This window comes from Capsella rubella, unplaced genomic scaffold, assembly GCF_000375325.1.
Source record: "Capsella rubella cultivar Monte Gargano unplaced genomic scaffold, Caprub1_0 scaffold_1, whole genome shotgun sequence".
In the NCBI taxonomy this organism is placed as follows: domain Eukaryota; kingdom Viridiplantae; phylum Streptophyta; class Magnoliopsida; order Brassicales; family Brassicaceae; genus Capsella; species Capsella rubella.
The window spans coordinates 959,314-984,083 of NW_006238923.1; the positions used below are offsets into that span (position 1 = coordinate 959,314).

Genomic DNA, 24,770 nt, shown 5'->3' on the forward strand with positions numbered 1-24,770 from the left:
TTTTTAGAACTAATAATATTTTTATTTTTATCTTATTTTGTACCTTTCCATTAAGCTTTAAGCCTACTGGGCAATAGTTTCATTAAAGCCTACTAAAATTTCTCGTATAAACGATACGGTCCATAATTCTTGCAAGACGTTAAAAAAAAAGATGGTAACATCCAAAAACCTTGTTGTACTGGGCCTTTGTCTCATAAAAGCCCATTATTATTTAATTACCCGTAAACTTAAATTATTATTCCTCGCTAGAGAACCCAACGATGCGTTATATCGCCGCCGGAGCATCCGTACTCGATTCCTCTCCGTCTCTACTGTTTCACTGCCGTATCAGCCGCCGTAAACTCGGAGCTGTTGGCCGGAGATTGGTTATGACTTCCGTGAATTTGCGTTCTCAGTTGAGGGAATCCGATGGTTGTGATGGCGGATTCATCTCGGTGGATGAGTGGCGGAGATGGGGTCCGGTGTCACCACTCCCAGCCGCGGTCAAACAGATTGTGGATGATTTGAAAGTTCTGGAGTGCAAATTGGATTCGCCTATAGAGTTTGGTGGAAATGGTGGCAAGTTACAGGTAATTGCCAATGACTATGATGGTGGCAAGTTTCTTTCCTTTTGAATCGTTTATGCTTAGATTGTTTAGTGCTTAATGCTTACATTACCTTAGTTCTGATTTTCTAATTTTGTGTTCAAACTAGTAAGCTAAGTTAGAGAGTTGACCCAAAAGCCGTTTTGATTTGAGCTGTGGTATCTTCTTCTGTGGTACTTCTGAAGCTCTATGAATATATGAGTATTCGTCTTGCTGTGTGATGCTACTTGTTTTTCCTGGTTTTATGATTGAGTTTTTTTTTTGAGCTCTTGAGTGTCAGAGTGAGGTTATAATACTTCTACTTTTCTGCAACTACCACAGGGGCCGTTTGGTGCATATGAAGATAAGAAACACAGGGCTACATATCAAGCATTAGATGACCCGGAGAAAAAGTTCCGGTTTTTCTCTGCTCGACAAATTGCTTGCCGGCTGCTTGGGAGCAGGGGTTATTTATGCCCAAAGGTTCTTCTTTTACTGTTTCTTGAGTTGCTGTATTTGCCATCACTAACAACTCATTACCTTAGAGATGATACATTTTCTGAATCTGCAGTGTTGGCTTGCTATGGAGGATTGCATGTGTTCATATGTCAAGCCATGTGGTTTATGGAAACAGATACGTTTTTGGCTGTATATGCATCCTAGGGTTAGTATTGCACTAACCAGTTTCGGCTATTCCAATTGAATCTGTACCCCAACTCCAATGGATTGATAGGCTATTTAGCTGTTGGCAGGATTTTCTTCGCCAGAACAACACGGGAAAGTTATTGTGGCAGATATTTGGCGTACAATCCGCTACACTCTGTCTCTTTGGAATAGCTGAAGACGAAGAGATCATGTGGAATGAATTTAAGCGTGCAGGTGCTAGTCTTAGATCCCTGCAAGTGAAGATGCATTGTTTAAACTTAAAATGATGTCACTCATAATCTCTAATGGTTATGCTAAAGTCGTCTATGTTTCTTCTGATGGATGCTCAGGGAAAAACCAAGTCCGATGCCTCTATCCCAACCAGAACTCGGAAATTACTTTCTCGGTTAAAGACACTTTTGGTAGTTCGGCTTCAGAGAATCCTGGATCATCCATGGTAAAGATTGCAATGTTTTGACTTGAAACTCTCTATTCTTCTATCGTTGCTTATTTCAAACAGAAAAAAAAACTTAGATTAGGTTGTGTAAGGATATAGACTGAAAGGTCATCATCTACACTTTCTATATTTCGCAGACAGATGAGGAGAAAACTCTGCATTTTATTTTGCTTGATGGCACGTGGAACAATTCTGCTGCAATGCTCAAGCGTTTGAAGGTACAGGCTGATCATCTCTCACATGGATTTCATCTTTTTCCTTTCTCCAAATAACTTGCTTAACGAAAAAGATGCTTAAACTCTAAACTCATCTGTAGGATCACGCAAAGTCAGTATGGGGAGACGAAAATCTTCCTTGTATATCTCTTGCAGCTGGTGCATCCGCAATGCACAAACTCCGGTAAAAATTGTCTCAAACCTCTTGTCCAATCTCTCTCTGCCAAAAATAGTGCTCTCCTTACTCATTTGAACTTTGACGTACAGGCCACAACCATCATGGGACCGGACCTGCACTGCAGCAGCAGCAATTGGACTCCTATCCGAGCTTAGCCTTCTCCCACAGCTAAGCAGCTACGAGTTAGACAAACAAGCTGATGCTGTCGAGGAAGCTTTGGTCATATTACTGGACTCACTAACAGGACGTCGCTTAAGAATGGGCAGGTCCATAACTCGTAAAGGCAGAAACACCATCAGCATTTGCTAACAACAGAAATAGTCGGGACATTTAACGGATTTATGGTGAAGATTTTTACTACCTTAGATACAAAGATCAATTCTTAGGTTGAGTGAGTTCTAATGGTTGTAGCAAACACAGAAGTTTTGTAATAACCTTTTTGAATCAATTTCTGTAATCGGGATCACTAAAACAAAACCCAGAGGGTACACGTATGTTAGGATATTCTAATAAAGAATATTAGCTTGAAAAATGTCAATGTTGTTTCACGAGGAAATTAATTTGTTCATGTTAGTTGATTCACATTTGATAGTATTTTATATTGCTGTATAAAACTCTTTTAAAATAAATAAATCTTGCATGACCGGTGGAGACAGTTGAAACAAACCCATCCAACACTTCCAATATCATATTCATTTTACTTTGGTTTATATTACGTGACTTTCTTATTCTTACATTGTCTCTCTCTCACCCCTTCCTTTTCTCTTCCATAGTTAAATTTCACAGTTCAAACGTCTATCAAGCTAGAGATCCAAAAACAAAACTGATGGTGAAGTTAACACAGAGATTGGGTGGGTTGGTACTGCGGTTTGCGGCATTTTGTGCCGCATTAGGAGCGGTTATCGCAATGATCACCAGCCGTGAGAGATCTTCCTTCTTTGTCCTCTCCCTAGTGGCTAAGTATAGCGATTTGGCTGCGTTCAAGTAAGTTTTTTTCTCTTCCTATTTTGCGTGTTTAATTATGATTTGGATAAAGTTTATGTATATGCTTATGCATATGTGTTCGTGTGTATCGTAGGTACTTCGTGATCGCAAACGCGATAGTGAGCGTTTATAGCTTTCTCGTTCTGTTTCTTCCAAAAGAGAGCTTATTGTGGAAGTTCGTAGTTGTGTTGGACTTGGTAATTAATATATACTACACCTCTATACTAGCAAATTATTCATATTTACCTAATGTTATAAAAAATACACATTCTAAAGGGTAATTAGAAGAATGCTCGATAAAATAAATTTTAGATATACACATACATACAAGAGATATATAATTTGTTTGGATCATGACTCTATTATATTGATTCAAACAACTTCTTAATCGATAAAATATGTTGTTAACTCAAACAATTTGTATTTGTAATTAAAACTGTTAAATTAACCGTAAAGATGGTGACGATGCTGCTGACGTCGAGCTTATCAGCGGCAGTGGCGGTGGCACAAGTGGGGAAAAGAGGAAACGCAAACGCAGGATGGTTGCCAATTTGCGGTCAAGTACCAAGATTCTGCGATCAGATAACCGGAGCTTTAATAGCCGGTTTAGTCGCATTGGTTCTCTACGTTTTCTTGCTCATCTTTTCTATCCACCATGTTGTCGATCCTTTTCTACTTCGTAAATAGAAACATATATATGTATGTATTTTTGGGATTTTAATGTTGTTTACATTTATTTTTATCTCGCCTTTTCTTGATTTCTTAACCGGATAAAAATAATACTAAGTCAAACGTGATTATTATACGCTAATGTAATTAACGCCGTACATCTTGTCCGAGAGAGAACAGCTAGGTTTTGACTTTATCATGATGATTTTACTGTCTTACTAGAACTATATAATCGAAAAATATGATATATAACCAGTATGATTTTGAACAGACAGCTTTGACTTGAAAAATGACGAGAAACATGTTTTAAAGATAATTTTTAAAGAAATAAAAACGTGAGGGTATTATTGTCAATGGCCAAGTTTAAGTATCGACTTCCCAACTAGTCCGAGTCATAGTCATAGAATTATCTAGCTAGGGTTTGACACTTTGGAAAGAATAAAAAATGGATCCCAAATCCAGCGATGTCGTAGAAGAAGCAAATACCGAACTAGAGACGACGATATCCACCGACCTTGGTTCCTTGTCACTTGAAAAGGCCGAGATTTCCGCAATATATAAGCGAGGGAGAAGAGGAAGAAGAAGACGAGGAGGAGGAGGAGGAGGAGGAAAAAGATGAAGTAGAGGATACGGATAGCATCGAAAGCGATCAAGAATGGGATGTTGATAGTTTCGAGGGTTGTGTATACAATTCGGATCCTGAAGACACCGAGGATTGGCGTCGCTACCTCTGCGTTAATATAATGTCACAAAAGCGAGGTATCATGCTTATCTCTCTGTAATCGTCTTCGTTAAATAATTATCTTTTCGATGCATGTTGAAGTTGGTAGCTTAATTAATAGGGAGAAATTAAAGTGTACGTACGTAACTCTTTGGTTACTTATATGTTACGCCTATTTTAGTCCTCCCGACATATCAGGGCGTCAGTACATGGAAAACATGATCAAAGTGGTCATTGCCAAATACAACGAAACAAAGGCTAGTCATTAATTAATTTCCTACACGTACCTTTTGTTTTCTCTTGCAGTGAATTATACCCAACTCTCTGTTTATGTGAAAGTAATTATATAATATTACAACTAATTAGGCTCACTTCTTTATATGTATGTATTTATAGAATAAGAATTTGGTGCTGGACCATATAGTGAGGGCCGTTGTGATATTGGGCGGTGGTGTCAAAGCGTATATAACGTTCATGGCGAAAGAATCTCCCGAGGGAGAGCTCGTGGAGTACCAAGGCAAAGCTGAATGGAAGGTGTGGCAGAGAAACATCCATCCGCTCCTCTGCGGACCAGCCTCTGAGCAGAGGATCAGTTAGGTATATACTCCATTTGCTACTTCTCTTTATATATATATATATAGATGCATGTTTATTAATTAGTGTCATCTCTCTTTAGCTATCTAGTTTTATGTGAAAAGAGAAATATATGATGATGGTGTCTTGGAACATCATATTCGCCTGCCAGTTGAAATAGTTTGGAAGTTCTTTATTAATTTGACACGCACTTGTATATATCTACAATCTCTGCCTGCGTTTTCTTTTGGTTATGTTCCGTAAGAAAGGGGTAACTAAAAGGATGTGTTTTGTTTTGACTGATGGCAGCAGATTGATGATGTGGAGCTAGCCTGCATGACCATGATTGAGATCTTATTATATTCAGAGATAGAGATAGGGTTGGGGGAGTTACGTACGTTAATTAAATATTTAGACAGACCCGTTTCGTTTATATATTCTGGACTTTTTAATCAAATATAGCGCCTATTATAAAGTACAATTTGGTGGTACAAATGTAATCGCAATACTCTTAATTTGTTCCTGACAATAATAATCATAAAAAGGTGTTCCAAAGTATTATCTTTAATTAGTGTAGTATATGATCATAGTTCATGTCTTTTCTGTAGATCGCTTGGAAATTACGGGGCTTTTTATAAGAGTCTGAGATTTAATTAACTCATTCAAAATCCAGCCGAGAAAAATTTGTTTTGGGAATTTGAAGTTAACAACTAGGTGCTGCAGATTTACAATAATAAAGATAAAAGAAGAAGATGATGAGGGTGCATGATGTTACAGATTTTGGTCTTATGAGTCCTACATATATATGTCTTTTTAGGTTTTATAATTAATCAAAAAGAAAAAGAGAAAAACCAAATTATTTTTTATCTTTAATTTTTTTTTCTCGGGATTGGCTTAGGGCAACATTTAAGGAGTATCTTAGGGCAAGATACACTTCAGAAAACTTCCTACTCTTTTAGCTGTAACAAGTCTGTCGTCTAGTTAAAATAATATGAAAATCGATCCTAGGGTTTACTCTCAATCCATGGATTCGGCTTGTGGCGGAAAACGCAAGGCCGAGATGATTTCCCCGACGGAGGAAGAAGAAAGCGGGAAAGAGGAGAGGAACAGTGAAAGCGAGGACCAGGCTTGGGGTTTCGATAGCTTCGATGGCTCAGACTACGAGTCCCCTGAGGAGCCTCCCGAGGATGAAAGGGAACTTGCGTTTCGTCGATACACACGCCATTATCACGAGAGCCAGGTTTCTTGCTTTGTTGCTTTCTCTTGTCGAGAATTCTTAAAGCCTTCTTTGCTTTGCCTAGCTCTTGGAACTTTGGATGATCTATTTCTTAATTTAGGCGTAACTTGCTTTGCCATATGCAATTTTTGGTATAAAGCCTTCAATCTTGTTTATTGTGTTGCTCTTGCCAGGGCTTTAATGTGGATGAAGATATGATTCCTAAATCTCTTTGGTATGGATTACGCTGTGTCGATCTGGATGCCCACTACTTCGAGCCTAACCTCACGGGGCGTGACTACATGGAGATTATGGCCAATGTGGATTGACAAATACAACCAAGTGGAGGTAATTAATTAGTACTTTTTTTTTTTAGTTAATTAGTACTTCTACTACTACATAATACAATTCTGGCTCTGTCGTCTGTCTCCTTGAAGTCATCGTTCATATATATATATCCCTAATAATTACTACCTTAATTTTGGTTGTTTTATTATATATATTATAGAAAAAGACTGTTACGCTGGATCATATCGTGAGGGTCGTGGACAATGCAGCCATTGGAATTAAAGCCTATATTACTTTCATGGCTAGGGAGTCTCCTGATGGGGAGCTTGTAGAGTATCAAGCTAAGGCTGAGCGTAAGAGATGGCAACGAAATATTCATCCCATCTTTTGCAGACCATCTCGTAAATGGTACGTTATTTATGCTGGTATTACTTGCTCTTGCTTGCTTTCTCTTTAGTTTGTTTTCTTCCGATCTCTTTTAAGTATATTTATGCCCCGAGATAGTGTGATGATTTCTTGAAATATTTACTAAATGCCGAAACCTACGTACTTATGCTTGGATACATGCATATTTTGTTGAATCATATGTGGGCTTTGAATTTTGTCATGTGATTCTTTTGATTACTATAATCTAAACAATTACTCCAAAGATAAATGATATGTGTTTCATGTTTTTTCTAATTGCAGATTGATGGTATCGTTGAGCGTTCCCCGTGGATGATAACATTATCTAGCTAAAAGGATGGGGGTAAAGGACTTCCTGTTGGTACTTTTCCTAAAACTTTATTTGTTAAACACTACACATATTAAGTTAATGGGCTTCATACTTTAAATGTATTCTAACGGCCCATCATCTTCTGAAACTTTGAGACGAATAGAAAACACTGGTCTTTGTTCCTTCTTTCCCTGCAAAGTGCTCTTTTCTTGGTATTTCTCTCTGATCGTGTCTGGTAGGAAGCTAATCTCAAAACCTAACTTTGGTTAAATAATTGACGGGTTTCCTAGTTATATAACTCGATGCGTGTCTCCTAAGTTTTAATTGTCTTTCCCTGTTTTCGTTTAATACAACACTGTGTCATTTGCCTCTGTCGAACAAAATCATTCGCTGTGGGACCTTGACCACCGAAGTTATAAGACCAGAGACTTCTAAAAGACTGCTATATTTGATTTATATGTCTTGGACTTTTGGCCCGTAGAGGACCATTGAAATGTAGTTTGTTCATTTTTTGTTGGTTCAGTTTTAGATTTCTGTTATGGTTTACCAAAATAGAAAAACCATGAATCCAACCAAACAATGCAATATCATACATTTGCATCCTAAAGGAATTTAATAATAATGTGACGACACGATTTCAAGAAATAAGCAAGGGCGTGTGATTCATGAACTGTTTATAAAAAATGTACACATACATTGCTACATTAGCAACAAGTTATATATATATATATATATATATATATATATATATATAAAAAGACATGAGCTCTTCATAATATAATCATCAATTTTTCCAGATTAAAAAGAAGAACACCCTAAGAAGATCCCAAAAATAAAGGAAAAATAATCCCAAAATCACAAAAAAGAAGAAGAAAAAAAACCCTAAATCGAATCAAAATCCCTTCTGATGAGAATAAAATAACCCAAAACAGCACAAACAGCAGCAACAGCATTGCCTTCTTTCAAAAGAACCTTAAAGACAAATCCAAACACTTCTCTTGTAATCTTGCGAGCTTCAACAACCAACACTCTTCTCGATTTCCCGAAAAAAGCGAGCAACACAACCACCGATATCCAAATCACCATAACCGCAGGGACCGCAACCGCAGCCGCCGCAACCATCGACATGGCTCCGAACACAGCTCCTAACACCACAGACGCGTAAACCGCCGGTAACCGCGACTGCGACGGAGACGACGTGTACTGGAGCTTGTACCAGCTAAGTACGGATGTGAGAAAGTTCCAAGAGGAAGACAAGAGAATAGCGTAGACAGCTACGAAGAGACAAACCCATGTCCTTCTCTTGCTCATGATTCGCATAAAGATAAGGTACGATCTCGGCGGAGACAAAGAAGAGCCATTCGATGTTCTTGGCGATTCTGTTGGATCCATCATCAGAGAGATCTATCTATCTAATTGAGAGAGAGAGATATTATATTCTTCTTTGTGTGGGAATTGAAATATCCGTGTGATTTTTTGTTTTGAGATTTGCCCGAAGATGCAAGAAGAAAGCAAAAGACAGAACAAATGGGGGTGAATGAAAGTCTTCAGATTTGAGGGAAATAGATTTAGTTCACGTGAGTCCCACTCTCATGTCAAAGAGCGTGTTTTACACTCGTTAGTTTCGAGGACTGTATTGGAGTACACGCGCTTAAATGTCGTTATATTTTATTGGGTTTTCTCCCAAGAGACCAGACATGGAAACTGCGTGAACTGTGAAGATCAAAAATATTTATTATTTCTGTTAATTTCTCACATACTTAAAAAGAAATTAACGAAGATACGCATTTTCTGTTTATGCCATTGTTTATTGCAATAAATCTGTTTAAGAGGTAATTAATATATTTTTCAGTTAAGGCGTATCGTAAAGGAACAATTAGGGGAACAAACAAATGAGATTTGCCTTAGCAATAATAGTGCGCCTCTACGCTTATTTTAGCCGACAAGAAGAAGAATTTCCACCATTTTCTAATCTTTTTGTTATCTCTTATGCAGTCTTAGGAGACTAGAAAAAACAACGGAGCGAAACTTCTTGACGTTTTATTGCTAAGCCTGTTCTTGAATCCATCAAGACCAAGTAAATTGGAATACTTAAAATTCACTTAATTCATATGTAAATCAATTTATAACGTACCATCAATCAATAGTCTTGATGTACATTCTAAATTAATCCTCTTTCTATAAATATCCAAGTGACCGGAAAATTCCGGTGCCATACAACACACACAGGGCCACAGTTGCAACTGGCAAGTGGCAGCAACACCACATCCGATGAATATGTCGGCATCCTACTCTTCAATTTACCATTTGTATATAGTTAAAAGAATTTTAGTAAATAAATTAGTTTTTTCTTGTCTAAAAAAGACATCGTGCTATCGTGTGCGCCAAGTAAATTAAAGCATTTCATAAATATTTTAGTATAAAGATCTCTCTTACATTAGCACAACAAAGTTACAAACACGCGTGTACACATTACATGTTTTTATCATCTCAGTTTCAAATGATATATTTCCTTTCACGGCAATCTTTGTATTCGTTGATTAATTTCTTTTTAAAAACTTTTTATACAATCATTCTCTAAAAATAATCAAAGATTACTCGGATAAGTTTTGAATTAACATCCATATATGCTTATTTCTTTTTTTCGCGACAATCAAATCATTTTGAATAAAAATTCAAACAAAACAACTAGTCAAAGCAAATGGCTAAAATGGTATTATTATCAAATTCTTTCTAAAATCCAACTAAGTTTTAATCTAATATTTAAGTTGACTAAAAACCAAATCTTACTTCAACAACTTATTTGAATTGGCTACTATTCTTATAATTGAATAGTGACAACGATCACACATAACCAATTAACAAAATCTGACATTTGTATAAAAGAAAACTAATAAAAGAGAATGCCATGGAAGTGGAACTAACAAGGGGCGGCTAAGTTATTTGTAACAATTTCATTTTTTTTTTAATAATCGATGATAGTGACTCACTGTACGTAAGCGTTTAATCAGTCAAATCTGCTACATCCCAAAAAGGACTCAACTTTGCTTACATTCTTCTCTTTGATTACATTCAACGCTTAGGCTAAAGTCAATCATCATCAGTTCCCATGAATTTCTCTTCATTCTTTCACTGAATTCCGGCGAAAGTTTTGATTTTTTCTTCTTTTCCGGTGAGAATTCACCCTGATCTCTGTTTACGGCGATTTCACAGTTTATCTCCTTCTGAAGAAGAAGAAGAAGAAGAAGAAGCAAAAGAAAAAGCACGATCTTGTTGGTTTTCGTGAACTGGGGTTTGCCGTTGAAGTGTGTGGTGCCTTCAGTAAGTGTTGTTTGTTCTGAGTGGATTGTAATTAGGGTTTTAGATTTCAGGGGAGTGGTGAATAAAGGTTACGTTTTGCTATTGATTGGTTATGTGAATAGATTCATGTTTTAGAGCTTCAATGGGTTGCGTAAGTTCTAGGCATAGGCCTTTTAGGAGGAAGTCAACACTGAAAGAGCCATTGGAGGAGAAACGTTGTTCCTCACGGATTGATTCGTCGAGGATAGATGAGTGGATCCAACCGGGACTTGGGTTTGATAGATCCAGTAGCAAGGGAGATGCCAAAGTTAGGCTATTTGAATCAGAACTGTTTAGTTCAGGTAGGTTTCATGATCATCAGATTGGGAAGATCTTGGAGAATCCTGATAAAGTTGATCACATGGATCGAGTTGTTCATGCTCAGGAATTGACAAGGGCCTCTAGTGCTGTTGTAGACCCGGATTTGGAGATTGATCCAACAAAGGTTATGAAACAGAAGCTAGATAGACGGAATAGCAGGGATTCTAAAGTTCAGTTGTATGAATCCGAAATCTTGAGTTCTAGTCAGTTTTCTGATCATCTTCTGAATGAGAAGGAACCTGTGAAACCTGAGATTGAAGCTACAGTTCTACCGGTTCCTCGGGACCTGAACTTTGTTGGTCCAAAAGACGCAGAGCGGAAGCAAGTGGCTGCAGGATGGCCGACTTGGCTGGTCTCCGTTGCAGGTGAGGCACTAGTGGATTGGGCTCCACGCCGGGCAAATACTTTTGAGAAGCTGGAGAAAGTAAGCTTCTTTTCTTAACTCTCTTTGGTACAAATCATGTTTTTGTTTGATATGTAGACTTAGAGTGAATTTGGTATTTTATGGATTCAGATTGGTCAAGGAACATATAGCAGCGTATATAGAGCTCGTGATCTTCTTCATAACAAGATTGTTGCGTTAAAAAAAGTCAGATTTGATCTTAATGATATGGAAAGTGTTAAGTTTATGGCAAGAGAGATCATAGTAATGAGACGGCTTGATCATCCTAATGTCCTGAAATTGGAAGGGTTGATCACTGCCCCTGTTTCATCCTCCCTCTACTTAGTTTTCGAGTATATGGATCATGATCTCTTAGGACTTTGTTCTCTACCCGGTGTCAAGTTTTCAGAGCCTCAGGTATTGCACATAGTTGCTTTGCTACCACAGTTAGAAAGTGTAGATTTTTTGTTTTCGCTTCAAAATCCGTGTCTTTTATGTTTCTGTTCTTTAGGTTAAGTGTTACATGCAACAACTTCTAAGTGGGCTTGAACATTGTCACAGCCGTGGTGTTCTTCATCGGGATATAAAGGGCTCAAATCTACTCATTGACAGTCAGGGAGTCCTGAAGATAGCAGATTTTGGGTTAGCAACATTTTTTGACCCTGCAAAAAGTGTTCCATTGACTAGCCATGTTGTCACTCTTTGGTACCGGCCACCAGAACTTTTGCTTGGAGCCTCTCATTATGGTGTTGGGGTTGATCTATGGAGCACAGGTTGCATCTTAGGTGAATTATATGCCGGTAAACCGATCCTCCCTGGAAAAACCGAGGTATGCACATTCTTATACATTCAATTTCCTCCAACTTTGAGTTTGCATCTTGTTTGCTTCTACTCAAATATAGCTTTTCCAGGTAGAGCAATTGCATAAAATCTTCAAGCTTTGCGGTTCACCACCAGAAAATTACTGGAGAAAACAAAAGCTATCGTCTTCAGCTGGATTCAAAACCACTATTCCTTATCGACGTAAAGTATCAGAGATTTTTAAGGACTTTCCTGCAAGTGTTCTTTCGCTTTTAGAGACTTTACTCTCCATAGATCCTGATCACCGGAGCTCTGCAGATTGTGCCCTCGAGAGTGAGGTAACTGATTCTTGATGTTTTACTATTGATTTCATGAGGTCATGGAGGCATTATTAATCACAAAACTCTGTATTTTTTTTTCAGTACTTCAAAACCAAGCCATTTGCTTGCGATCCATCGTACTTACCAAAATATCCTCCGAGTAAAGAGATTGACGCCAAAATGCGGGATGAAGCGAAAAGACAACAACCCATAAGGGCAGAGAAACAAGAACGACAACACTCTATGACGAGAAGATCACACGAAAGAAAACCTGTCCCATTGATCAAAGCAGATCACTCCCTATCAATGACAATGGAGGTAAGTAACTCTGTTGAAGTTCCTAGCTTTTAAGGTCGCAATGACCATGGAGGTAACTGTAAAGGTCTTAACTGTTAAGCAAACCACACTTGTGGGCAAATGCAGAAACAATATCAAGATTGGAGGAGCAGAAACGATAGTTTCAAGTCGTTTAAAGAGGAGAGGACTCCTCATGGCCCAGTTCCTGATTATCTAAATATGCAAACCAGAAACAATCAAACTGGTGGAAGAATTTCACACTCAGGTCCATTGATGATCAACCGGAATATGGCTAAGTCAACGATGCATGTGAAGGAGAATGTACTCCCTAGATACCCTCCAGCTAGAGTAAACCCGAGGATGTTATCCGGCTCAGTCTCCTCCAAAGCATTATTAGATCGACAAGACCAACCAGTCATGAATCAAAGAGGGGATCGACGAGCATACAATAGAGCTGATACAATGGATAGTAGACATATGACAGCACCAACTGACCCTTGTCGGGTTAGTTAATGATCACTGTTTTTGACTTTTTGCAGCAGTTGGTTTGGTTGTTGTACTTACATTGTTGTGTTTCTATACGTACGTACAGTACAATCCTCGTGGCAGCAAGATTTACATGTCAGGACCGTTGTTGGCTCAACCAAACAGAGTGGACCAGATGCTTGAAGAACATGATCGGCAACTTAATGACAGACAAGCACAAATGTTAAGACAAGGCCGAACTCGCAATTGGTAGAGCAAAATTATGTATCAAAGCATTAAGTTTTGTATATAACTTAACTTGTACTCCATCAAAGAACTAGACTGCTTAATTTGTCAAAAATCATATGTTGATTTGATAGAGCTAAGATAGGTTTTAGATATACTTATGGCTTAAGCCACTATTTGTTGATTAGAGTGTGTAGTTATAAAAGAGTCATCATAGAGGTTGATATCTGTACATGAATACGTAATCTCCAGTTCACATTGGTTATACTGTATTAATTTGTTCTTTTGAAGTTAAATGGTGAGACTTTTGTTATTAGAGTATTGCCTGAGAATCAATCATCTCTTCAGACTGAGTTAGCAAATTTAAATAAGCAGGGCACAAAAAAAAAACCACAAGGATAGATGTAACATTTAATTAAATGTTTTGGCAGAAAAAAAAGAGGAAAATTGAACTGAAGATCAGAATATGATGTCTTTCTCATACACAGAGAGTTAGTTCTGTGTCAGAAGGTGTCCTAAGATTTATCTGATTTCTCATCACTTCTTCAGTATACCACGTAATTCAAAGCCAAAACGAATAAAACTGAATTGAAACAAAAACGTTGAGATTCCATAAAAACAAAGTTTATGTAAAACCGAGAACAAGAAAAGATAAAAACAAACTTTATAGAAAAGAAAAAAAAAATCAATGGTAAGAATCAGAAAGAACGTAGCGAGTTGAAAATTTTATCGATCATATGAATCAAAAGATTATCACCGATCTACAACTTTCATCACATTCTTCACAACAACAAAAAAACCTTTCGAATATCAAATAACCAAAGAATCCTATCTTAAAAACAAAAGCAGAAGATGCGGGTTCAATTGACGATTGGTGACTTTTCACGGCGATGACTGTAAGGAGTTTGGTATATATAGGAGATGAATCAAGAAACCCTAAACCTAAAAGCATTGGACCACAGAGCATAATTTGGGCTTCGTTTGGGTTCAAGTAGTTTACTATTTGGATTCAGCCCATTACTACTAGCACAAGTAGTCTACTATCTATTTCCCTTTTTGGTCCCTTATTTTGCTCCTTATCAAAATAACAGCGAGCAAGTTTTTAAAATTTTCTAAAAATAACAACTTTACTTTGTGTTTACAAAAAAAAAAAAAAAAAAAAAAAAAAAAACAACTTTACTTTGTATTTCAGTTTCTCGAAAAGCGCTAGTTTTTATTTTTTGATATTTCGTTGCTCTCGCAGCGATCGATTAAGCGATGTCGTTGTTACACACTTTCAAAGAGACCTTGAAGCCCTGTGGTAGTTTCCCATCATCGTCATCGTTGCGAATCACATCGACCCAAGAATTGGAACCGTCGAGAAAGCCTCCCAAATCGTCTCTCTCACAGCAGCTACTGCGCCTCGATGATTCCTACTTTCTACCCTCGAAGCACGAATCTAAAATCTCTAAACCCCAGGTCCAAGGTCTTGACGATGGCGAAGATGATCACAAAAGAAATATCAAGTTTGAAGAAGAAGAGGATGAAGAAGAAGACGATCAGACATCGATTGAATTTGGCAGACCCGGATTAAACCGGGCTGAATTTGACTATACCGGGCCTTATGAACCACTTGTGCTGTCATCAATCGGAGAAATTCCGATCATAAAGGTTCTTTTCTTACCAAAGCCTCAATTTTTGCTCATCTTTGATGGAATTTGTGTGTTGATAAGTATTTGATTTTGCCTTACTATTTGCTGTAGGTACCGGCTTCTATCAACTGTAGATTGCTGGAACATCAGCGAGAGGGAATCAAGTTTCTGTATAATCTCTATAAAAACAACCATGGTGGCATTCTTGGCGATGACATGTGAGTTCCTGTTACAATAATGTTCAATACTTATCCATCTGCTGAAACATTCAGCGGGAAAACTTTGGTTTTTCTGTGACTTTAAATTCTCTAATATAAATGGCTCTGGTTTGATCGTTCATGAGAATGTTCTTTTGCATTTGAAACAGTAGCTGTAACAGTTTATCTTTTATGATGATAATGGAACTCTGATAATAAGTAGTGACTCAGGGGATTAGGCAAGACCATTCAGACTATTGCATTTCTTGCTGGAGTATATGGAAAAGACGGTGAAGCTGGTGATACTTCTGTTTTGGAGTCTGAAAAGGGTCCTGTACTAATTATCTGCCCATCTTCGATCATCCACAACTGGGAGAGTGAGTTTTCTCGATGGGCGAGCTTCTTCAAGGTTTCTGTGTACCACGGATCAAACCGAGATATGATTCTGGAGAAACTCAATGCGCGGGGTGTTGAGGTACTTGTAACCAGCTTTGATACTTTTCGAATCCAAGGCCCCGTTTTGTCTGGGATTAACTGGGAGATAGTGATTGCTGATGAGGCTCATCGGTTAAAGAATGAAAAATCGAAACTTTATGAGGCATGCCTTGAGATCAAGACGAAGAAAAGGATTGGTCTTACGGGTACAGTGATGCAGAACAAGATCAGTGAGTTATTCAACCTTTTTGACTGGGTAGCGCCAGGGTCGCTAGGCACTCGTGAACATTTCCGAGAATTCTATGACGAACCGCTTAAGCTTGGGCAGAGAGCAACTGCTCCAGAAAGGTTTGTCCAGATTGCAGATACGAGGAAACAGCATTTGGTCAGCCTTCTGCGTAAGTATTTGTTGAGGAGGACAAAGGACGAGACAATTGGACATCTGATGATGGGGAAAGAAGATAATGTAGTCTTCTGTCAAATGAGTCAATTACAGAAACGTGTGTATCAAAGAATGCTGCAGCTCCCCGAAATTCAGTGCCTTGTGAATAAGGACAATCCATGCGCTTGTGGAAGCCCGCTTAAGCAATATGAGTGCTGCAGAAGGATTGTTCCTGATGGACCTATCTGGAGTTACCTTCATAGAGACAACCCTGACGGCTGTGATTCTTGTCCTTTCTGCTTGGTGCTTCCATGCCTTTTGAAACTTCAGCAGATAAGCAATCATTTGGAGCTTATTAAACCAAACCCAAAAGATGAGCCAGAAAAACAGAAGAAAGACGCAGAGTTTGTATCTTCAGTGTTTGGGACAGATATTGATCTAGTAGGAGGAATTTCCGCCAGCAAGAGCTTCATGGACCTTAGTGATGTTAAACATTGTGGGAAAATGAGAGCTTTGGAGAAGTTGATGGCTTCTTGGATTTCAAAGGGTGATAAGATACTTCTATTCAGTTACTCTGTCAGGTTAGTTTTTTGGATTCAATTCGAGGTTTTTATCAGTGTAGGAGATATATCTCGTTATTATAAGCTTCTGATCCATTATATTACAGGATGCTTAACATACTGGAGAAGTTTCTTATTAGAAAAGGTTATAGCTTTTCAAGACTAGATGGTTCCACCCCAACTAATCTGCGACAATCTCTTGTAGATGATTTCAATGCGAGTCCCAGCAAACAGGTTTTTATTAATCCTCATTCTTCTTACCTACTTTTGATCTGATGATTAAATGAGCTTTTTTTTTATGTCAGGTTTTTCTGATATCAACTAAAGCGGGTGGGTTGGGACTAAACCTTGTGAGCGCGAATCGTGTGGTTATATTTGACCCAAACTGGAACCCGTCTCATGACTTGCAAGCGCAAGATAGATCATTTCGATACGGACAGAAACGTCATGTGGTTGTTTTTCGTTTGTTGAGTGCTGGTTCCCTTGAGGAATTAATTTATACAAGACAAGTATATAAACAACAGCTTTCAAACATTGCGGTTGCAGGGAAAATGGAGACAAGGTACTTTGAAGGCGTCCAGGTACGTAAAAGTATAGCATCTTTAATTTATTAGTCTCATTTTAGAGATTGTTCTCTCTTCTAATATTTAGGTGTGTCTCATGAGCAGGACTGTAAAGAGTTTCAAGGCGAGCTATTCGGGATTTCAAATCTGTTCCGTGATCTTTCTGATAAGCTCTTCACTAGCGATATTGTTGAGAATAAGAGATCATTGCTTGAGGCAGGTGTTTCAGAAGATAAAAAAGAAGAAGAGGTTTCGTGCTCTTTTAAACCGGAAACAGAGAAACCTATCCTGAAGGACTTGGGTAAGAATAAGACTGATTTGTCCTCATCTCTCCTTGACTACATTTTGCGATATGTCTTTTAAATCTTTGCTCTGGCTATGTGACTATTTTATAGGCATTCTGTATGCACATCGAAATGAAGACATCATCAACGGTGGAGGAGAGACAATAACAGCAACATCTCAGAGGTTAAATAGAGACAGTGACAATGATGAGAACTTAGTGTGTGAAGATCGAAAGAAGAAGAAGAGAAAAGGTTGTAGTGAAGAGGAGGATATGTCTTCTTCAAACAGGGAACAAAAAAGAGAGAAGTACAAGATGTTAGCCAAGTTTAAAGGCATGGAGATTCTGGATTTTAGTAGATGGGTACTGTCAGCTTCCCCAGTTGACAGAGAGAAGTTACTTCGAGACTTTTTAGAAAGAGTCAAGTAACAATATCAGATTTCTTGATGTAGATTTTGGTTAATTTAATTGTATATAGAAAGCTTACAAGATGCACCCATTTGCATGCGTTCTTAGTTCTTACATACCATAAGGCAAGCCAACAAAAAAATTTACACAAAACTGACTAGCTACCGTCTCTGAGCCTTGAATCTTGAAACTGGTTTGGATGGTTGAAACGCTGAAGACTGTATTACATAAATAACAAACAAACGAGATGCAATAAGAATCATGTTCGCTGCATTATGAGTGTTGTTTTGTTCGTCTAGTTGAAAAGTACCTGTGTTTGATTGTGTGTGCTGTTCTCTTTTACATGGGCATGCTCTATGATTGATCCAGTAAAAGCCTACACGAGTTGGATCAGATCTTTGGTGAGCTTAGAGGAAAATCAGATATACCTGAAACTAGCTAAAGCTTGAACGAAAGAGATATAAAACCTTGGTCGAATCAAACTCGGGTTCTGGTTCCTGCATAGGAGACTGCACCCAAAAAAGGTTGGAATGATTATTTGTGAGATGCTTGTAAAGTTAAATTTTTGTCACAGAAAGATACATAATGCAAGGTATTATCTTGATTTCGTATGCAGACTAATCTATATTGGTTCTGAGTATAGCTTAAAGTATAAGATCCAAATACCTCGATCTTTTGTGGTCCTAAAACATTGGTTTTTGCGTTTCCTCTGGAAACAGAAGAGGTCGCTTGAAAGTCTCTCCATGTTCCAGCGTTTTGCTGGGGGTTTTCGCCAAGTGATTGATTTTCTGGTCATAAAAGAACATAGATGTTGGTTGGAGGTCAGGAGGACGATTCAGTGTTGTGTATATTAATCTGACAGTGAAGTCTACTTTTCTGATGTCTTAAATGCTTTTTAGATCACAAAGCTAACCTTTGGGAAGATAGTGTGCCATTGGTCTGATACACTGGCATAATGCAAAAACAGGTAATATCAGAGAAGGAGCTGTAAAACACTAATGAAAGAAGGGAAGATCAAAATGAAAGGTTTTTCTTACATTGAGCGAATCATCTAGGTTTTGTGGATGTTTCTCTGGTATCACTTCAATAACTTTGGCTTTGGCTCTTGGCTGGATTAAAAGTAATTGAACATTAGGGAAAACAATTAACCATAAACATCAACCCAGATAGGAAAAATCCTTTTAAAGTACCTCTGAAACCCTGGATGCACTAATGGAAGAGCTATGGCTGGAAGCTATCTTAGGGACAGATACGATAGTTTCCTGTTTCCTGTTTTCCATACTATCGCGGTCTGTCTCACCTCTAATTCCTTCCACCAAATCGTGCTCGGTCTCCTCCGCACTTTCTAAAGGAGAATCATGTTCTTCACCTCTATCGTCCACATCCTCACCCTCCTGTTCTTCTTCCATTTCAAGTTCATTCAACCTGGACATGATTCGTGCAAAATCATCGTCTTCAACTTCTTCAGACTCTCCTCCAGGAAGACCAGAAGGCTCTTTTCCACTTGACTGAATCATAGTTGCAGAAGAATCTTCTTCTACATACTCTTCTCTTATCTCAACAAGTCCTTCCTATAAGAAATTGACAACGCCGCTTAAGAACGCATATGCAGAACATAAAAAGGACAAGGGCTTTAACACATGATCCACTCTCTCAACAAAACTTACCGCTGCTTCAGAAGCAGTTGTAGTGAAGAATGAAGCCTCCGTTTGAAAATCTTCAATCTCAGCTTTAAGAGAATGAATTTGAGACTGTAAAGTCTTGTCTCTTCTCTTCAAGAACTCAACGGTTTGTTTCGACGTTCTGTCAGTATAGTAATTCTCTCCCAACAACACCTATTTGTCAATCACCAAAACAATCCTTTGCTTCAGTTTAAACAAGTTTTAACTTCACACTAGCTTTAGTATCTTACTAAACAACTCCTAAACCTCACAGCAAATCAATACTATATAAAATCAAATTACATATGTCCCATCACTGAAATCAAATACGGAACATACCAAACATTCGTTGGTGTGTATCAATCGACCCGGGAAAAAAGCCATTTTACCGTACGGAACCTGTGTACACAAGAGCATGAGATACATTAAACGGGAACAAAATTAGATGGTAAAGGATGGAGTGAAAGGATGTAAAACTCACCATAACGTTGTGATGGAGCTGATCGGGAAGCTTCTTCACGAGATTGATGAGATTGTCGTTTTCATCTACGAACTGTTGGAGACGATTCATCTCTACTCGCTTCTCTCCGATTTTCTCCTCCACGTAACTTGCTGCTTTCCGCGCCTCCTCCTCTGAGAACAACGATGCTAACGGCGTCACAGTTCCTTTCGCCGGCGGCTCCATTCCTTCCGGTAAGGGTTTAAGCACAGCACAACAGAGAAACAAAAATTACCAGAAAACAAGAAAAAGGAAATTGAGAGGGAAGCGAGTCAAGGCTTCCAAGTGTTATAATGAAATTAATGGGCCAACTTATTGCGGCCCAATCTATGTAATATGATGATTTTAGAAGGAAAAAAAAAATTACTTATGTAACAAAATTTTGTAGTTTTATGGAACGTTTGTAAACTGTAAAATTCAATTGCCATTTCTTACGGTACCCAACTAACAAATGTTAAAAAGTTAAAATTATTATGATATTAAAACTAATCTTGAATAATGAAAAGAATTATGATATGATGTGCGTGATATGTATATTATTACCCACACACATGCGAGTCACATGTAATGCAAGTGTGGAGATAATGCGAGAATGGGTTGGCAAGTAGAAGTAGGCTTACACACGAGAAGAAGGCCGACATGTTGTTATGTTTACTTCATCAATTCAATTCCGATGTTTCGTAGTTTTGAACTAGCTATATTTGACAATATATACATTAACTGATACATTGTTTCTATGATCTAATGTATATTTAACGATAACGCATCAGTTACTACTTATTTACTACTAAATAATTTGTGAAAAACAATTGTTTTTGAATTGAACTTATAAGATCTGTCATACACTTACCGCAAATAGCACTAAGTTTTTCTTTGAAACTTTTATAGTTAACAAGAAACGCAGCACTAAATTTTTAAAAAGATCAATGTAAATCTATTTTCAATACTTTTGACAGAAGATACAAAGATAAACAATAAAACGAAACATTTATTTTTAATAACCTTATACAAAATAGAAAAAAATTAAGTAACAATAGAGATATTAGTTTAAAATATTTATAGATTAAATTTTTCTAAATAATCTTTTGATATTTTATCTGATTCGGGATAGACCAATGGTAAGTGAAAAAAAATCTAAAAATTAGTATGTGATATCCGATGCGGGATAGACCAATGGTAAGTAAAATATTTTTTGTAAGTGAATTATGTCCACTAATCTTGATTGCGTTTGACAATTGGATAACATGCGCCGTTTCATTCACACGTATTTTATTTTTAGATCAGAAAATTGAAAAATTTAGGGTAAAACTCCGAACTTTTTAGATACGTCTGTCCGACCCAAAAATAAAACAGAAAATAGAGATATGATTAGGAGGATCTGAGAGAAAATAAAGGGTTTGACTGAAGAATTTAATATAAGGGGTGTAACTATGATTTTTCCTTGTAATTGCCAAGGATCTTAATAGAAATTAGTAAGAAATGAAAAGATTATAAAATAATACAAAGAGTGTTTGCCAAAAGGTAAAGAAGTTTCTCTATTCCTTCTTCGTCCTCCTTTGTTCTCTCCTTCTCTTCTTTCCACCGGCAGGCACCGAACCAAAGCAACCAAGGACGACGAAAACTACATATAAGAAACCCCTCAAGAGAGAGCCATAAAGGGAGATAGAGAAAGGTGAGAGCTTTATTTATTGTTTCCAAGATCACTGTATCAACGACCAACAATGCCTGCTTTGAAGAACCTTTCCGCCGCCGATGAAGAGTACGACCAACTGGGTCGGAACTCAGAAGCTGACAGATTCAATCCCGAAGCTGTCGAGACAGAAGGAGATCCGGAGAAAATGGATGACAATAAGGAAGAAAGTGGAGATGAAGCAGACGACGTGAAACGTGACCAAGTAGAAGCAGAGGATGAAGAAGCGTTAGAAGAAGGTAAAAGGTTTCGTTTTTGCTCTTGTTTGCAGTTGTGGATGGATACGTATGTGAGATATATGAATCAATCAATGCGTGAGTGTGTGTGTGTGTGTTTGTAACATGAAAGTGATCGATTTCTTTAATTGGTACTTCTTTGAAAATTTTCAGATTCTAAGGAAAGAAGTCAGCCTTCTTCAGGTCCAGGAGGAGAGCAATCAGATTCAGAGTAACAATTCTTTTCTCTCTTGAGATTTATCTGATGATTGGTTTCACCGTTGTATTTGATGGGTTTTCAACGGAACTAGACTACTAGTGTTCTCTGCTGATGTCCTCAGTTTATATTCTTTTTAAGTTTGCGTTTTGTTTCTTTGATCCGATGCACTGTTTGGTTCTTGGTTGCATGTTATAGTCACTGTCGTGTTTCTTCTCGAAATCACAAAGTATTCAGCTCATGTTATAGCTTAACATCCTTTTTTTTTTTTACTTAAACGGACTTCTTGATTTTGCCTTGCAGATATATAGATGTTGATCTAGCGGATATCCGTAGGGAAGTGCAGTGCCCGATATGTTTAGGTACCTGCTCTTCTGCGCATTTGTATTTCAAAATCAGTCAGCTTCAATTGCTTTCCCGGCACCATTATTGTGAATGTTGACTACCAACTAGGAAAATCAGGCTTCAGCTACATTGATCAACTGACATAAATATGCTCACTTTAAAGAATCTAGCATTGCACAAGTTTGTTGTAGATTGTTCTTGGATTGTCAACTTTTCTCATAGTCGTGTTTTTACATAATCAGTCGCTCTATATTGCATCAACGCTGTTACTACAGTTTACTAGATTTGACTGATGCTAGTATTGGTTTTCTTTTCTTTTCTAGGAATTATAAAGAAAACAAGGACTGTCATGGAATGCCTCCACCGATTTTGCCAAGAGTGCATTGATAAGTCAATGAGATTGGGGTATGCTTTCCATTTGCATGTTCTGCATTATTTAGGCAGCCTATTGTAAAGCTTGTTCTGGGTTATATTAACTGGCAAATACATTTACAGGAACAATGAGTGTCCTACTTGCAGGAAACATTGTGCAAGCCGACGTTCTTTAAGAGAGGACAAACTGTTTGATGCCTTTATAGCAACTTTATTCCCAAATATTGATAAATTTGAGGAAGAGGTGAAGCATTAACATTTTTCCTTTTCCTCTTCAACAGTTTTAGAGAAGGTTACTTATGAGAGAGATTACTAAAGTTATATGCCCTTTCATTATTGTTCAGGAATTGGCTTTTCATCAAGATGACAAGGCTCGTAATAAGCAGGTCAGAAACCCTAGGCATGGCCTCGCATGTAACATAACACTAACCCACATAAGTAGATCAAAATGATTCTATGGTGACTAAGTGATCTGTGCACTATTGTTCTTCATTTGTAGATTCAAGCATCAATAGCTCGAGTATCGAAGCAACAGTCTTCAGCTTTTTCAAAAAAAAAGTCTTCTGGTAAAGACGCAGCAGTCTTATCGAGAACCCAACGTAGTGGTAGTAGCTCCAGAAGAAGAAGGAGCTGCAGAAGCATGGAACAGGATACATCAGAACCCCAAGATGATGATGATCAAAACAACAGAGTCAAAGATTCTTCTTCAGATGAGCCTTGTGCCCTGCAGAGAAAACGGAGAAAGCGCTCTACAACTCACCCTTCTTCTTCAGCTGCATACAACAACGATAAGTGTGCAGGTAATGGCACAGAGCAGGCGCATCATAAGGACATCAGAGGAATATCACCTGGGCTTGTGTCGAATGCGGAAATACTTGCATGGGGAAGAGGCGGTACAAGAAGTAACACAAGGCAAGGGAATAATAACCAAGGAGCTAATAGTAAGAGAAATGCTCGCCTGAATAGACTTGTGGAATATCTCGGGAGCTTAGAGGAGGGTAATAAAGTGGAGGTAACAAAAGAACATACTCTTTGTTCACCACCAGTGTTATGATTTACAATTTTTTTTGGTTTTGAAAAACATAAAATTGTTCTGCAGTTGGATATTCCTCTTAAGCTAATCTCGCTGGATGCAAAAGGTTTACCAAACTTACTTCAGCCATATCTTCGTTGTCGACCTACTTTGCTAGTGAAACAACTCTGCGAAGTGAGTTCTCTCCCTCTGCTAATATAATTTTTGAGTCTCGACTTGTAGGGATGAGAGGAGAAACCAAATTTGTTGCAATGACATGGATCTTAATACTTATATTTCTGAATGTTGAACAGTATGTGGCACGCCAGATGCAATTGCAGGCTGAAGAGGTTGAACTGTTGGTGTCTAAAGAAGAGGATAAGGCAATTGAGAATAATACCTCTATAAAGAAGATGCAAAGACTTAAAGATGATGAAACCCTGGAAAAGCTAAAAGTTGATTACCTTTCAAACCATGGATATACGGTAATGTCACTATTATTAGTGTCTACAATTCATCTAACCTAAATCTAGATATCGGTCTCTTGCCGTGATGCCGTCTGAAACTTTCCTTTGTAACTTTCCTTTGTTTGATTATTTTTTTCCTTTCAGGTCGTAGTGTACCGGCCAAAAAAGAATCGGATAGAAGAGGTTGGAGCAAGTGATCCAAACAATGTACATGAATGAATTAGACTGTTGTGCTCTTGCTTGTTTTCTCAGTCAGTCTTTTTAGCCATGGTTTCATATATTTTTTTTCCCAGTTTAAGTAAACTTGAGAATCAGGAAACATAAAAGACAATGCTATGTACTGCTACTGTACTAGTAAAGTACATAAGATATTTGGCTGTTTATGCTCTAGCCTGTTTTTCTTTTTTCTTTTAGTCATGAAACAAAATTTATATAATG

The 24,770-nt window shown here is 37.8% G+C and overlaps 8 protein-coding genes and 2 non-coding genes across 11 annotated transcripts; 6 read left to right on the plus strand and 4 right to left on the minus strand.

The window, feature by feature from the left end:
• Nucleotides 1-260: 260 nt before the first annotated feature.
• LOC17898909 lies at nt 261-2,590 on the plus strand. The gene is made up of 8 exons (XM_006304990.2): nt 261-569; nt 906-1,046; nt 1,135-1,227; nt 1,316-1,442; nt 1,559-1,665; nt 1,803-1,883; nt 1,982-2,064; nt 2,148-2,590. The coding sequence occupies exons 1-8, from the start codon at nt 261-263 to the stop codon at nt 2,365-2,367; spliced, it is 1,161 nt and encodes a 386-aa protein (XP_006305052.1). The 3' UTR covers nt 2,368-2,590.
• Nucleotides 2,591-2,825: 235 nt separating this feature from the next.
• LOC17896867 (CASP-like protein 1C2) lies at nt 2,826-3,784 on the plus strand. The gene is made up of 3 exons (XM_006306257.2): nt 2,826-3,042; nt 3,137-3,239; nt 3,499-3,784. Exons 1-3 carry the CDS (start codon nt 2,885-2,887, stop codon nt 3,727-3,729), a joined length of 492 nt encoding a protein of 163 aa, XP_006306319.1. The 5' UTR covers nt 2,826-2,884; the 3' UTR covers nt 3,730-3,784.
• Nucleotides 3,785-6,029: 2,245 nt separating this feature from the next.
• LOC17897254 lies at nt 6,030-7,024 on the plus strand. Its single transcript, XM_023789924.1, is given in 4 exon segments — nt 6,030-6,245; nt 6,416-6,543; nt 6,545-6,569; nt 6,730-7,024. Coding segments are annotated over 4 exon segments (606 nt in total). The 3' UTR covers nt 6,967-7,024.
• A 950-nt stretch (nt 7,025-7,974) lies between these two features.
• Nucleotides 7,975-8,937, minus strand: LOC17898449. The gene has a single exon (XM_006304191.2). The coding sequence runs from the start codon at nt 8,617-8,619 to the stop codon at nt 8,107-8,109; it is 513 nt and encodes a 170-aa protein (XP_006304253.1). The 5' UTR covers nt 8,620-8,937; the 3' UTR covers nt 7,975-8,106.
• Nucleotides 8,938-10,220: 1,283 nt separating this feature from the next.
• Nucleotides 10,221-13,716, plus strand: LOC17898014 (probable serine/threonine-protein kinase At1g54610). The gene is made up of 7 exons (XM_006306802.2): nt 10,221-11,308; nt 11,399-11,683; nt 11,778-12,095; nt 12,178-12,405; nt 12,490-12,705; nt 12,811-13,188; nt 13,277-13,716. The coding sequence occupies exons 1-7, from the start codon at nt 10,667-10,669 to the stop codon at nt 13,421-13,423; spliced, it is 2,214 nt and encodes a 737-aa protein (XP_006306864.1). The 5' UTR covers nt 10,221-10,666; the 3' UTR covers nt 13,424-13,716.
• A 131-nt stretch (nt 13,717-13,847) lies between these two features.
• Nucleotides 13,848-13,944, minus strand: LOC111828831. Its single transcript, XR_002832591.1, has one exon. It is a non-coding gene; the product is annotated as a small nucleolar RNA snoR31/Z110/Z27 (small nucleolar RNA).
• Nucleotides 13,945-14,086: 142 nt separating this feature from the next.
• Nucleotides 14,087-14,180, minus strand: LOC111828832. The gene has a single exon (XR_002832592.1). It is a non-coding gene; the product is annotated as a small nucleolar RNA R32/R81/Z41 (small nucleolar RNA).
• Nucleotides 14,181-14,587: 407 nt separating this feature from the next.
• On the plus strand, nt 14,588-17,938 carry LOC17897131 (switch 2). 2 transcript variants are annotated; one of them, XM_023789750.1, is made up of 8 exons: nt 14,588-15,045; nt 15,138-15,244; nt 15,455-16,621; nt 16,708-16,834; nt 16,906-17,052; nt 17,147-17,181; nt 17,269-17,464; nt 17,559-17,654. In XM_023789750.1, the coding sequence occupies exons 1-7, from the start codon at nt 14,653-14,655 to the stop codon at nt 17,453-17,455; spliced, it is 2,163 nt and encodes a 720-aa protein (XP_023645518.1). In that variant the 5' UTR covers nt 14,588-14,652; the 3' UTR covers nt 17,456-17,464; nt 17,559-17,654. The 2 variants fall into 2 exon arrangements, with proteins under 2 accessions (XP_023645518.1, XP_006306750.1); XM_006306688.2 differs by having other exon boundaries at nt 16,906-17,181; nt 17,559-17,938.
• LOC17900351 (RNA polymerase II subunit 5-mediating protein homolog) lies at nt 17,865-20,360 on the minus strand. Its single transcript, XM_023789751.1, has 10 exons — nt 19,997-20,360; nt 19,855-19,914; nt 19,522-19,689; nt 19,045-19,425; nt 18,892-18,963; nt 18,768-18,801; nt 18,521-18,642; nt 18,322-18,363; nt 18,165-18,230; nt 17,865-18,072 (listed from the first exon to the last, which is right to left on the minus strand). Exons 1-10 carry the CDS (start codon nt 20,198-20,200, stop codon nt 18,016-18,018), a joined length of 1,206 nt encoding a protein of 401 aa, XP_023645519.1. The 5' UTR covers nt 20,201-20,360; the 3' UTR covers nt 17,865-18,015.
• Nucleotides 20,361-21,432: 1,072 nt separating this feature from the next.
• Nucleotides 21,433-24,722, plus strand: LOC17899995 (putative E3 ubiquitin-protein ligase RING1b). The gene is made up of 10 exons (XM_006307328.2): nt 21,433-21,943; nt 22,094-22,151; nt 22,440-22,498; nt 22,805-22,886; nt 22,977-23,097; nt 23,198-23,239; nt 23,353-23,865; nt 23,953-24,060; nt 24,180-24,350; nt 24,477-24,722. Exons 1-10 carry the CDS (start codon nt 21,736-21,738, stop codon nt 24,549-24,551), a joined length of 1,437 nt encoding a protein of 478 aa, XP_006307390.1. The 5' UTR covers nt 21,433-21,735; the 3' UTR covers nt 24,552-24,722.
• The last annotated feature ends 48 nt before the right edge of the window (nt 24,723-24,770 follow it).

Coding starts and splice junctions, on each gene's coding strand:
- LOC17899995 (XM_006307328.2), top strand. CDS start 21,736: ATGCCTGCTTTGAAGAACCTTTCCGCCGCCGATGAAGAGTACGACCAA. Junction 23,240..23,352: donor ACAAGGCTCGTAATAAGCAG/GTCAGAAACCCT, acceptor CTTCATTTGTAG/ATTCAAGCATCAATAGCTCG. Junction 23,866..23,952: donor AGGAGGGTAATAAAGTGGAG/GTAACAAAAGAA, acceptor ATTGTTCTGCAG/TTGGATATTCCTCTTAAGCT.
- LOC17900351 (XM_023789751.1), bottom strand. CDS start 20,200: ATGGAGCCGCCGGCGAAAGGAACTGTGACGCCGTTAGCATCGTTGTTC. Junction 18,802..18,891: donor ACCTAGATGATTCGCTCAAT/GTAAGAAAAACC, acceptor GCATTATGCCAG/TGTATCAGACCAATGGCACA. Junction 18,364..18,520: donor TAGGACCACAAAAGATCGAG/GTATTTGGATCT, acceptor TTTTGGGTGCAG/TCTCCTATGCAGGAACCAGA.
- LOC17898014 (XM_006306802.2), top strand. CDS start 10,667: ATGGGTTGCGTAAGTTCTAGGCATAGGCCTTTTAGGAGGAAGTCAACA. Junction 12,096..12,177: donor TCCTCCCTGGAAAAACCGAG/GTATGCACATTC, acceptor TAGCTTTTCCAG/GTAGAGCAATTGCATAAAAT. Junction 12,406..12,489: donor ATTGTGCCCTCGAGAGTGAG/GTAACTGATTCT, acceptor TTTTTTTTTCAG/TACTTCAAAACCAAGCCATT.
- LOC17898909 (XM_006304990.2), top strand. CDS start 261: ATGCGTTATATCGCCGCCGGAGCATCCGTACTCGATTCCTCTCCGTCT. Junction 1,443..1,558: donor GAATGAATTTAAGCGTGCAG/GTGCTAGTCTTA, acceptor ATGGATGCTCAG/GGAAAAACCAAGTCCGATGC. Junction 1,884..1,981: donor CAATGCTCAAGCGTTTGAAG/GTACAGGCTGAT, acceptor ACTCATCTGTAG/GATCACGCAAAGTCAGTATG.
- LOC17898449 (XM_006304191.2), bottom strand. CDS start 8,619: ATGATGGATCCAACAGAATCGCCAAGAACATCGAATGGCTCTTCTTTG.
- LOC17896867 (XM_006306257.2), top strand. CDS start 2,885: ATGGTGAAGTTAACACAGAGATTGGGTGGGTTGGTACTGCGGTTTGCG. Junction 3,043..3,136: donor AGCGATTTGGCTGCGTTCAA/GTAAGTTTTTTT, acceptor TGTGTATCGTAG/GTACTTCGTGATCGCAAACG. Junction 3,240..3,498: donor TCGTAGTTGTGTTGGACTTG/GTAATTAATATA, acceptor TTAACCGTAAAG/ATGGTGACGATGCTGCTGAC.
- LOC17897131 (XM_006306688.2), top strand. CDS start 14,653: ATGTCGTTGTTACACACTTTCAAAGAGACCTTGAAGCCCTGTGGTAGT. Junction 15,046..15,137: donor GAGAAATTCCGATCATAAAG/GTTCTTTTCTTA, acceptor TATTTGCTGTAG/GTACCGGCTTCTATCAACTG. Junction 16,622..16,707: donor CTATTCAGTTACTCTGTCAG/GTTAGTTTTTTG, acceptor ATTATATTACAG/GATGCTTAACATACTGGAGA.